Source organism: Thunnus maccoyii, chromosome 19 (assembly GCF_910596095.1).
Source record: "Thunnus maccoyii chromosome 19, fThuMac1.1, whole genome shotgun sequence".
Lineage (NCBI taxonomy): Eukaryota > Metazoa > Chordata > Actinopteri > Scombriformes > Scombridae > Thunnus > Thunnus maccoyii.
The window spans coordinates 5,915,977-5,928,564 of NC_056551.1; the positions used below are offsets into that span (position 1 = coordinate 5,915,977).

The following is a 12,588-nucleotide window of genomic DNA, read 5'->3' on the forward strand; positions in this document are numbered from 1 at the left end:
ACATGGGTGAAATGTTTGGGTGTCCATATATTTTTGGCCACGTAGCTTATGTTGATTAAATGACAAAAAACTGAAAAAAGCAGAGAAGTATCCTATCATCTGCTAATTGTGTATCTATAAAACAACCCAATACATAATTTTGTAAATCTCATGAGGTGACACAACTCAGTTTATGACCTGCAGTACACTAGTTTCATATTGCTTTTATATGGGGACTGTTAAAAAGAAATGAAAACAAACACAAGCTTTAGATCTAAGTTTTTTCTAAATTCTTTAATTCTTTCTTAATCTAATTTGAAAAGCATAGCCATCATCTCCGGTAAACGCCATGCACAAACCATTCCCAACGGCAATTAACGTTCAACTAAACAGGCCACATTACCTGATTTATAGGCCTAGTGGTCTGTGAATGCTTTAAGCTGCTGTATGTCTTATTCCAGTTAAGATGGCATAAAATAGCTTGTTTACTTCCTTCCTATGATAAATAACACTTTTGATGAGGGACTTATAGACTAAACAATACATTTGCTGACTTATTCCAAAGCTATTAAGCAGATCGAGCAGATAGATACATTGCAGATATTTCCTAGAAAACAGTCAGCATTCACAGAGAAACTGAGTTCACTACCCAGGAATATTCCCAAAGATTCAACTGGCTGATCTTTGGTAATGACAAATCCTTTTTAAAGCAGATCAGCAGTTCATTTGATTTACTGGAGTGAAGCTCCAGTGCGTTTTGCTGATATCAAGCGTGGAGAGCAGTCACATGATTCAGGTATGTTGAAGCTATTAACGAAGTGTCATTTTTACTGATCCCCCCACCGCAAGTTCCTGAGAAAAATGGTCTGATCTTTTAACTTGTGCCTTGCCGTGCAAAGTGTTGAAGCTCATCCTGTATAGAACCATGTTGGTCCCCTGATGATACTAAAAGAAAGATTGATTAACGCTCATGTTTTGACCCGCAGGGGCTTTTTTTAACTTCATTAGTTTTACAGTCTCTTAAATTCAGCCATCAGACTGTGAGCGTGCCTGTGCGCTCCAGTCACCGATAGGCTCATTTTGGTCACATGCGCTCTTCCTTATTCCTCTGAGGACTTATAGCTTTCAGCCCCCCCATACAGCGAGCGATCAAACAGAAATCACAGGACAACTGCTCGCGTTGGATTGGCTTGTTTTATTGTTGCTTTCAGCTAGAAAAGGGAACAGAGGGATGTCCGTGTTTTCTGACGCTCCCGCTCATCTTTGACTGACCCTGAACGTTTCAACTGGTGTTTGGATGCTGACACGATGCTGTCAGGATTTTGGACAGAGACAGGGTGATCTCATTTCATTTCAGCCTGATTTCTCTCCACTCACAGCCCGGCTGCTATGGATGCAACAGCTTCAGTGAAGTGAATTTTTTTCTTTTTTTTTCTTTCTTTTTTTTTCTTTCTTTCTTTTTTTTTTTTTTTTTTTTACAGCTGAAGTGCTTTATTGCTTCAAACTTTCATGTTTTAAATTTCACGGAAGATGAATGAACGGACAGGATCAAGAGAACATGGTTTTCAATGAGGCCACCTTATTTTTTCATCTTCCAAACGCAGCGCTCTCTGTATACACTCTAACGCTAAGCTGTGGTTTGGATGAAGTGTGTTTGTTGTGATGCGTCTCCCCTCCATTTCCACTGACACCAGTTTGGATTTTCCCCTTTGGATCTGTGCGTTTCCAGAATGGCTCGCTTCGCAGAAGATCTACCCACCCGCTATGGAGGAGGCGCAGGCGGCGGAGGGAGAGGTGCACCGGGCGCTGGGAGAGGGGGAGCCCGGGGTGGTGGCGCTCCGGGTGGCCAGAGGATGTACAAGCAGTCGATGGCCCAGAGAGCCCGGACAATGGCCATTTACAACCCGAACCCTGTCAAACAAAACTGCTTCACTGTCAACCGCTCCCTCTTCATCTTCCGCGAGGACAATCTCATCAGGAAGTATGCAAAGCGAATAACAGAGTGGCCATATCCTTCCTGACCAGTGGCACCACGCATAGAGCAGGTGCATCTGTAGCCTATAACCTGTCTGTCCTTGCGTGGCAACCACACACAGAGGGTTGAAAAGCAGAAACACACCACCGCCTGCAGGCCTGTTTGTCTAGCTGTTAAGTTTAGGTGCTGATGTTGATTGCGCTCTAAGCTTTCAGCTCAGGTTGTGCTGTTGAATGATCAGTTATTTTCGCCTGTGGAGTAGCTACCACGGTGTCTTTCTTTATTCCTCTCTGCGCAACGCTGCCTGCACCTGTCGCTCCGCTTCTTATCTCTGTTCAACATGACACAAAGATGTTTTCTCAATAGGTGTGGGCACTGAAAAGACTCCACATCCGCCTATTGTGTTGCGTTTTCTATTCCCAGTTCAATTTAGAGCCTAAGCGTCCACATCGACTGATAAGTTCTTTTGTTAAAATGTCAGCTGTAAACTGTCTACTGGGCATGGACAGCAATCCCAGCGTTCTAGTTAATAATGATCAAACATCTCTATTGATTTACGCAACTAGAAGTCAATAAAAAGCTGCGTGCGTAAAAGGGCAATGGTAAGTCAGCGCTGTTGCTGCTTTCACTGGCTGCCCTCCAGCCCCCATCTTCTCCAGTCATAAAATGGGCTATTATTATGACAAAGCACCGTTTATTTATTTTAATGCGTAACTGGAAAAGAGACCGCTGTTCCGGGGTTGCAGAACCGCCTCGTTGTCTTAGTTGGGAGCCCTCTCCATGGTGCTGAAGTCGCCCACGCTCTCCACTCTCCGCCAGTCTTTTAACGCTGCAAAAAATATCTACATTAACGGTCACCCTTCAAATCTTCGTGTTTTCTCTCTTAAAACAACTGAAAGATTCTTCCAGGCGGTGACATTATTCACCGTATTATTTATGATGTTTCTGAAGCGGTCTCACTCATTTCAATATGGAAAAAGTGTTGAAATCTTGAGGTAGCTCACAGCAGCCCACACAAAAAGACAAGAAAAGTCTTAAAAGCTGTGAGTTGCTTTGAAAGCAAGTGAAATAATCTCAAGTCATAAGTATTTTTCAAATTCTTATGAGAAAAACCATTTTAATGGATTGAGATAATTCTTCTGCTCATACAGTCCCTTAAAGACCCAGTTGATTATCTCAAAAATGCATTATCACCAAGTTTAAAACAAGGCTGCTTTATAATAATCATATAACGTTAACATTTGATGAAAATATATTTTTGCAGTGAAATGGCTAAGGCTGGAAAGCCAGAGCTTCTGTGACAAACATGACCAGACAGCTGGATCTTCTCTGTGGGCGACAGTGAGAACAGCATTAGCTGTAATTGAATAACAATGCCTATTAATTTATCCATGCCTTCTATGAGCTGATAGAAGTTGAATTTCCCACTCCACAGGACCAATACAAAAATAAAAACCACAGGAAACACAGACAAAATGGTAAAAGTAACCATTACACCCATTTCCACTTAAAATTCACTGTCAGGAAAACAGTATTCTGGTTGCATAATCAGGGGAGTTGGGTGTGTTATGGGTAATAATTCTACGTCTTGGCTTTAATGGTCATAAGCTCCTTATTCCCTTGCGATTCACAGGCCCTCAATAGGCCCTGACCCGCGGGCAATGACCCAGTGAAAATGGATTGCAGAATGAGCCAACCATTGAAAATGGTTGGAAATGGTCAACCATCTGGAAAGATCATGAGTGCATGTATAGGATGCTTTCTTTCCAGAAAGCCTTCAACCAGAGCATGATGGAAGGTTTATGCTTTAGTGGACAGAAAATTGAATGGCATTCGTCAGTCAGCAATATGCAGAATAATTTGCTTTTCTTTACAATTTAATGTTGTCTGCAATGATTGGACGCTCTTCTTTTATTAGACTGAAGTGTCTAATTACCAACCTTGATTGTTTGCTCATTGTATTCCAGGTTAAGTCTTTACACAAACCATACAAACATATTATTCATAAATACACTGTGAAATGTAATGAAATGAATGCAACTTCACTTTCTACTGCTCCTTAACTGTCACACTCCATTTGAATACATGATCCTGGCTACAATTATCGCCAACTGCATCGTCTTGGCCCTGGAGCAGCATCTACCCGCCAGCGACAAGACACCCATGTCAGAACGCCTGGTAAGTGTTCAGTGTGCCTCTCTATCAGGTCATCTCCATTAGACAAAAACTTTTCTGCAGCAAGCAACCAGTCAGACAGATGTAGAGACAGAAAGGTACCACACCTAGCTTAGATATTCTAACCTTTGTCAAAAGTATCAGAGTCCCAGAGTAACAAGGGATTGACCTGCAACAGCTTAATTACAGCAGCACCTTTCTCTCTTTAGGCTGTGGAACACTGTGTGTTTAACTGTGTTTGCCTGTTTTTTTCCTCCTTCCTATCATGTAAGTCAGCAGAGCCTCTCAGTGAGCTAGCTTTGATCCCCTGCTCTGGATCCCTGTTCCCCCAGCTGCTCACATATGCACTCCGTTAAAACCAACATTTGAACTCTGACAGTCACGTTGTACAGCTAACCAGTCTCAGAGAGAAACCTAAGAAACTGCTGCCCGGGGAGGTCAAGTGGCATATCCCACCCTGTGTACCAGGAAAAAAAAACTGAATAGCATGTACTGTAGCTTCATGGTTCAGCACTTTGCTGTTCTTGTTCTTGAGGGTGTTGTAGCTCAGAGGAGTTTTTCTTAAAATAGAGAGCCAGAGAGTGTTACAAAGAGCAACAGCCTGATGTGACAAAGTCAATGAATTCCTGTCATATTCAACCACCTGCTCCTGTTTAGAATTATCTCAGCAGCTGCACTGCTAATTCAGCAGTGAAGATGTTAGGAAAACAAAAAGGTAGCATTCAGGACTTGAGAAAGTGATTAGAGTGGTTACACAAAGAGAAAACAAGCATCCTCTCCCTGCCTCCTCCACCTTGAGGATGTAATACAACAAGAAGCCTTTTAATTAGAACAAGGGATCAGCTATTATTTATGAAGCTCTGTCAACAGAGTAGGAGGCGCACTGTAAGTGGAGGCGATGATAGAAGCTGTTCAATAACAGTATTTCAGATCCATTGCAGCTCTTTAGTGCCATGATCCTTTGGGATTTCCTCATCCATCTTTCGAAAGCGCATTTATAATTCAGGAATATTTTAGATGTATGTATAATAGATGTTAACACACTACCGGTACAGATATTTATCCAGGCAGCAATCCAGTCCTGTCATGACAGAAGACATTCAGTTGTTTGTCTATAAATCTTGTATTTTTATAACAGACCAAAATTAATATACTGTATGTCACATTCAATAGCTGTTATTGAAATGTTGCAGGCTCCTATGGCTTCTCTTATTAGCCAGAAGCAGCTTCTCTGCTTCTCCACAACAACAAACTGTCATTATCTTACCACCACAGCCTTCACGGTTGATACAGCAACTCTCGTCCAACATATCTATTATCACTCGTTGTTCACTGTAGGCAGCCAGTGCTGTAGAAAAGGTCACATTTCTTATAGCGCTCAGACCTGTCACACTGCTTTTACATGATTATTTATGTTGGAGGCTTGGTGATGCTGGGGATTGGGGACACTGTCTGTCAGGTTGTAGTATGCTGGGAGCAAGAGAGAAAAATCGAGGGGGAGAGAGGTTAGTGTAGGCGTGAGATATCCTCCGCTTGTGCCCTGTGCATTGCCCAAGGCTCTCGCAGATATTAATGGAGGCAAAGGAAAAAGTGTCATGTCATACACGCCTGTTCCAGCTCACTTACTTAGAGCAAGGCCCAGGGTTAATCCAGCCACACAGTGCAAATGATCAAACTGTGACACACTGTTGATTGTTTGACACTTTTAGGGAATAATGCAGAGTGCCCAAATCAATCAAGTCAAGTCGTATGTTGTGCATATGCTCTGTGTGTCAAAGTGTCCTTTCAAACAGGAATGTCTTTGTCCTATTAGGTTAATTCCATACTTAATGTCACATTAGAGGAACACTTGAACAGCCAAAGTACCGCTGTAGTCGCTTCAATTACCCCCCAATTCCATTATTCCATGCTGATGTCATATCAAAGGGGCAGCCCAAGTGCCTTTCTGATTGGTCCAAATGTCGGCCTAAGTACCCCTTTGTTTAATCCATATACCCTTCTGGTTTGCTCGACTGCCCTCATTTTTGCCTCTATGGTGTGACCAAATGGCCCCCATGTACCCTTCTGGCTGCTTAAAATGCCCCCCAATTCCATGCTTAATTTTTGTCCCAGACATAGGGGCACCCAAATGACCAAAGTACCTTTCTGGTTGACCCAAATGCCCCTCTGGTCAGTCCAAGTACCCCTATGGTTGGTCCAGGTGCCCTTGTGTTTAGTCCAAATGCCCCTCTGGTCAGCCCAAATGCCATGCTTTTCCATGCTTTATTTTTGCCCTAATGTCACACCAGAGGGGCATTTGAACAGCCAAAGTTTGGTTAGCCCAAATTCCTTCCTAGGAGGCCCAAATGCCCCTCTAGTGCCCATGTAGCCTCCGGTTCAATCCACATGCCCTTCTGGTTGGTCTAAGTGCCTTCTGTTTTACACTTATATCATGCAAGCAGTGGCCCATGTCTTTGAGCCCTTCTAGTCAGCCCTAGCACCCTAGTTTTTGGTCCAAATGCCACTCTGTTTAGCTCAAGTACCCCTCTGCCTGACCCAGGTGGCCCTTTGTTGGCCCAGCTACTCCACTAGTTGGCCCAAATGTCTTTCTGGTTTGCCCCAGAACCCTTCTGGTTGACTCAAGTAGCCTGGTTGGCTTGGTTGCCCCAATGTTCAGTGTAGAAGTGCCCCTCTACACTGCCCCAGCCCCACTCTAGTCATGTCAACTGCTGCTCTGGTGTGACATTGGGGCAAAAAGTAAACCTAATCACTAAACATGAAACAAGAAATTGTGTTCAGTAGAGGTGCCCCTTTTTCATTTTTGCCCCAGCCCCTTAGAGAATCTGTGCATAATACTGATCACATCCATTGTGACATTTTGACAGCATACAGATGCAAGACAGTCCTTGTAGAATTTATTTAATGCTTTAAATAAGAAAGCCTGAGGCTCTATTGATTTATCATAACCCTTAAGATCATACTGTGTGTAAATATTTGTTTTGACTGTATTTACTCTCTTTTCGTCCAAAGAAGAGGGCTCCACTTCCTGTGCTTCTGTTCATGCTGATGCAAGAAGTGAAAGGGGCCATCTTTCTTTCTCTATTTTATTAACCCCCCTCTCTTTCACTTAATGCTTCATTAACCACGCTCTTACTTTTAACAAAAAGGTCTTCCTCTGTCAGTCTCATCCTCTCTCTGATTCTCTCTATCTTTCTGTAGGACGACACAGAGCCCTACTTTATTGGAATATTCTGTTTTGAGGCTGCCATTAAGATCATCGCCCTGGGCTTTGCATTTCACAAAGGCTCCTACCTCCGCAATGGCTGGAATGTAATGGACTTCGTGGTCGTCCTCACGGGGTGAGTCCCTTGCCCGCTGGCTGTCAGCTTGGGATGAAAGTTATAAGTGAGAGAGTGGTTTCTTTTGTGTGTATCTGTGAGCACCCTGAGAGAGAGCGTGGTGGAATCACCTTCTTCCAGTTAGAGCATCTGCCTACAAGCATCTATATGTTATTCAACAAGTCACACAAGCCTGTAAAAGATGTGAAAAGATTGTCACAGTGAACATTTGTTGCTTTGGCCATTCCTTAATCCTTGATTTTAACACTGTTGCTGGACTACATTATATGGACACCCACATACTTAATGGCTTCCAACTTTGTGGAGGGCCCTTTCCTATTTCGTGTACAAAGCCAGGTCCATAGCGAAATGGATTGCCCAGTTTGGTATGGGAGAACTTGACTGGCCTGCACAGAACCCAGAGCTTTTTTGGAATGTTCAGCAATTACATTATAGGTGTCAGTTTCAGGTGTCTACATGCTTTTGGCCATACAGGGTAAGACACAGTATGCGGTTGATGATAATTTACAATTGAATTTTGTGATTAAACAATTCAGAAACTTTTATCGCAACAACCACACCATATTGTCCAGCACTACCCCAAAGCCTTACCACCTGTGCATCTGTGTGGCAAATGGAAACACAAAAGTAGAATAAATATGTGTTTCATATTTCATATATGTGTTTCAGAAATAAGAACATGTCTGCAGTAGGAGTTATTAGCTAAGTGGACTGCAGAGTTCTGTGACAGATGCTTTTATAGTTGAAAGTTATATTTTTTTCTCTCTTTTTGAGCAGCTCTTAGTAGGGCTCGGACAAGAGTGGCTGCCTGGCAGGGAAGCTGTCAGACTCTGGGCCTTTGGAGACATGTAATGGCCAGTGTTTCTTATTATCAGAAGGGAGTCATGAGAAGTCAATGATACAGCAACGGTCAGGTCAATAGTTCTGGGTAATTACTGCTGGGATTTCAACCTAGGCAGCATTGAGGCTTTTTCTGGAAGGCAGTCTGGTACTCATTCTCTGCTTTTAACCGTTGATGGCAATCAGAAGGTTGACAACATAAAGATAGACGAGGAAAGATAATATGTATGTAAGCTGGTGGTGGTTTTGCTCTTGTTGGATCCAAGGTATTATTTCAAAGAGTGAGCTTTTTAAGGGCTTTCATGTTTTTAATTTGTCTGACATACAAACCTTGTTTTTCTCCACTTTATGGGGTCTCCTGCTCTTTTTACTCTCCTACACTTTTTAGAAATGTCCTTTAATTCTTCAAAAAGACAGGAGTCATGTTGTCCTTGAGAGCTGTTTAAATTGGTATCCATAATCATTAACCTAACCATTTGTGTGGTAGAGTACAGGGCACCCTCACTTCTTTTATCTGAAGGTGCAATCTGATGCAACACTTGCTTAATTTTTGCCCTAATGCCCAAGAAAACTGTTTGTTCCACCATAGGGTACACCTGAATGGCAGATTCACAACTCACTGTGTATATTGGTCCGATTTTACTGCACACAGAGAAAGCAGTCCTTTTAGAGTTTTGCCCTTTCTTCTCAGTATCTGTTCACACCTGTGATTGCAGGATAAAAGAACAAAGAGGGGCTTCCACAAGAGCCATTATATCATAAGGTACCTATCCAAAACGTGGAAAGCTCCATCAATACTGATTAGTGTTAATCAGCTCACTACTAATTCCCAGTGCTGGAAGAAGTACTAGATTTTACTTAAGTAAACATTGCAATACACAATGTAAAGGCAGCCAATTAGTCCTCTTGCATAGTTTCCCAGTGTCAAGCCTTCACTGCCCCAAAAACAGTCATACTATGTTGGAAATGTATCTGTTTTGTCCCAGTTCAGTTGGTGCTGCTATAAATGCTTCCCTTGCTTTATTAAATGAATGAGCAGAGATATATTGTGTTGCCTTGGTGCTGTGTGAGGTTCAGATTGAATTTGTGTTGTAAATATTGGCTATTTCAGAAAGTCAATAAACAAATGAATCAAGGTGGATATTGAATGAGGAGCAGAGCGAAGATTGCAGAGAGGCAGTGACCATGAGTGTTTGAGGTAATGAGAAAAACAGACGAGTCAAAATGAAGAGAAAGAAGATGGGTATAAATGAACCAATTTTGTTCTGAGTGCTTTGTAAATAAACAAAATTGTAATTATACTTCATGCATTTTAAGACAACACATTCAGAACGCTGGTGTTTAAAGTTAAAACATTTCTTCCTCTGTCTCAGTTGTGTCCAGCCATAGGCAGCACATTAACAGTTCAGAGATGCTTTTTCTTTTTTCACAGCATATAAGTAGGAAAATTGTGTTTGTAGCTGCGATTGCATTTCATGTTCTCCTGCAATACCTACACAGTGGAAGAATTCATGTGAGCAGGAAAATGGAAAAAGGCGTTATTAAAATGTAAGCTGGAGATCACACAGAGGCATTTTACTTTGAGCAAAACACTTAAATTCCAATATATTCATATAGAAAGACGACTTTCAGTGCCATGTGATACACCTTGTGCATTAGGGGCTTAGTGTTTTGGTGTGTTTTGGTTTCTTTATGAGATATAACTTAAAGCTGTGTTATTTTATGTTTAAAAACATCAGAAAGTTCTGATTCATACACACCAAGTTATTTATATATTCAAGAAATATATCTAAAATATATAAACACAGACTCAGTTTAAAGGAATATATCAATAAGGGTGTCATGTATCTAAAATCTGCTTTTGTCTCAGGTTTTTTCTTCTGTTGAAAAACTAAAGCTAGAGAAATAGCTCTTCAGTTTTGGCTACCCACTGCTGACACAGCTGGATACAAGTTAACCATTATATTGTGTATGTGTGCATCTCTGTTTGGTTGCCTGGCAACCACAGTAGATAATGTGCCTCGGCGTGATCAGGGGTTTTTGTGTGTGTGTGTGTGTGTGTGTGTGTGTGTGTGTGTGTGTAACACTCCGTTTGCTTTGTGCTCGGCATGCTCCTGCGGGATCACGGGGCCGAAGGTGCCTGGACCGAGCCCATCGATCTGAAATCAATCAGATCACCTTTGGATGAGGTTTGGCTTACTGAGTCTCAGTATAAACAAAATCTGATCCTGAGAGAATTTTCCTTGATGTCAAATGATAAAAGACAGAAAAGACATTTAACCACATCCCGAGACGTTCAGCCTCCCTAAGTGAAGTTAAGAGGATTAAACAGATTTTACTGCACACCTGGGTGTGAAAATCAGTTTCCGCTTTGTCCTGTGAAGTCTACAGAGGGAATGAGCAGAATTAGTGATCATAATTAGAGTTCCATATGGTATAAATGATGAGATGATAATATACGAAAATATTTGAGTAGCAAGAGAATAAGACATCAGTAAGAAAGAGACCCAGAGATGAACTAAATACTACCACAGTTGGATAGTATTGATCAATGCATGAATAATTGATAAAAAAAAATAATTTTAACAGTGCTGTGTGATCAATCAAAGGTGACTGGTCAGGGTCTCTATCAATCTTACTGGTCAGAAATCTAATTTAGGATACATTTTGAGAACATATAATTGTGGCTGTGTTACAAGAGAGGGGGAATAAATAATCCTACTTTGTTTGAAATTAAAAAATATTCAGTTCTACTTTAATAATCATCTCATATTACATAAGTCAGTAGCGTATCTTATCCTTTTTCCACTTTGCTAAGAATCAGCATTAGTTCCCTGCCTGTTGTACAATTGCAGTGCTTAGTCCTTAGGCTAATTATGTTGCCATCCAATCCTAATGAAAGAGTCTAAATGATAGTGTAGCTGGAGGCAATGGCAGACCTTTAATCTGTCCTGATCAGGCATTAGGAGCCCCTAATAGGAGAATAAATCTGCCCGAGTTGCCAAAGGCCTAATCAATAGAACGCTGAGCCAGCCAGCCCAGGAACACTGAGCCCTGATGAGGAGCCAGACATGGCCAATCATACCCTGAGTACGACAGTGTCTGTGACATGAAGAGAAAGGGTGAGGAGCATGCTCTGCTCAGAAAACCAGCTTTTTATTCCTGGAGCATTTGCCAGTAACCATGACTCAGTGGCTGAAAAGAGAAATGTTAAAAATCCAAAAAGAAAGGGATTAAATGACACTCACACTGGTTCTAATTTCAGAGGCAGAACTCACTCGGAGTCCATTTATTCTGCCGTCTGTAACCAGCAGGTTTTACCTCCTTTTAGAGCAGAAACTGGGAAAATCAGTTCAGGTAACATCTTTTTTTAAAGGCACAGAGAGTGTTGGAAAGTGGTTTCTTACATTTTGAAATGTAGCCATTACTCTGAAAGCCAAGAAAGTGATGTACAATACAGTTTTGATTGGCTGAAAGGTGTGTGTTATTTTCAAATAATTGCACCAAATATCTATCAGGGAACCATCCCTGTTGCAACAGCCTTACTTTTACAATTTTGCACGTGAGTGGAAATTTAATATTCATGAGGAGTACTACCCAGGTTGTGAAACATTTTTTAATGTCTTCAGTGGCTCTAGAGGTTGTGAAATCTGAGTAAAAAACACTCACCTTGGTATCTCAGCTTGGGCTTGGAGACGAAAACAGAAAGCATGTGTAAGAGTCTGGGGGCACTGATTTGGAAAAAGGTGGGTTTTAATTATGGAGGCTGGATGGATGTAATGAAAGAGAAGACAAGACATGTTACACTATGGGAAGTATAGGATCCAGTATATTTAGATCTTGACCTCCAACGTTATGGAAGAGCAATAATAAATGGCTGGAGTACTCTTTTAGTAAATATATCAATATTTAAAATATTTTACTAATTGGCTGTCACTGGGCTTCTCAAATGTGTGGAGTTACAACTTGTATTTGAAAGTTAATGAAAGTTTCCATTTAAAGAGAGCATCTCCCTAAAATATGAATAAACAAATTCTCTATGAAGATTATATGTATTTGTTCATATTTAACAGGGACAATACAGTTGAACACTTTCACATAAGAAAAAGAATTGCAGCAGATGTAACATATAGGCTATGAGGATATAAAAAAATAATGGATATATAATTGTTCTTAATGTGTGTCAGTAACATCTGGACGGTTCAGTGGGCCTCCAGTTAACCTCCCCTGCCAGCCAGTCGTTGCTGTTATTGACCGAAGCCTCACATGGCCTTTTACTGC

General features: G+C 41.4%; 1 protein-coding gene across 6 annotated transcripts in view; it reads left to right on the top strand.

Annotated features, from left to right (window-relative positions):
* Positions 1–12,588, top strand: part of cacna1bb (calcium channel, voltage-dependent, N type, alpha 1B subunit, b) — a 172,101-nt gene that overhangs the window by 3,351 nt on the left and 156,162 nt on the right. For 5 of the 6 annotated variants that reach the window (XM_042394880.1, XM_042394882.1, XM_042394881.1 and 2 more), the window contains exons 3-5: positions 1,709–1,987; positions 4,027–4,132; positions 7,328–7,467. In XM_042394880.1, the coding sequence (XP_042250814.1) occupies positions 1,709–1,987; positions 4,027–4,132; positions 7,328–7,467 (525 nt within the window). The remainder of the gene's footprint in view (positions 1–1,708; positions 1,988–4,026; positions 4,133–7,327; positions 7,468–12,588) is intronic. The other variant, XM_042394885.1, reaches the window with a different exon arrangement.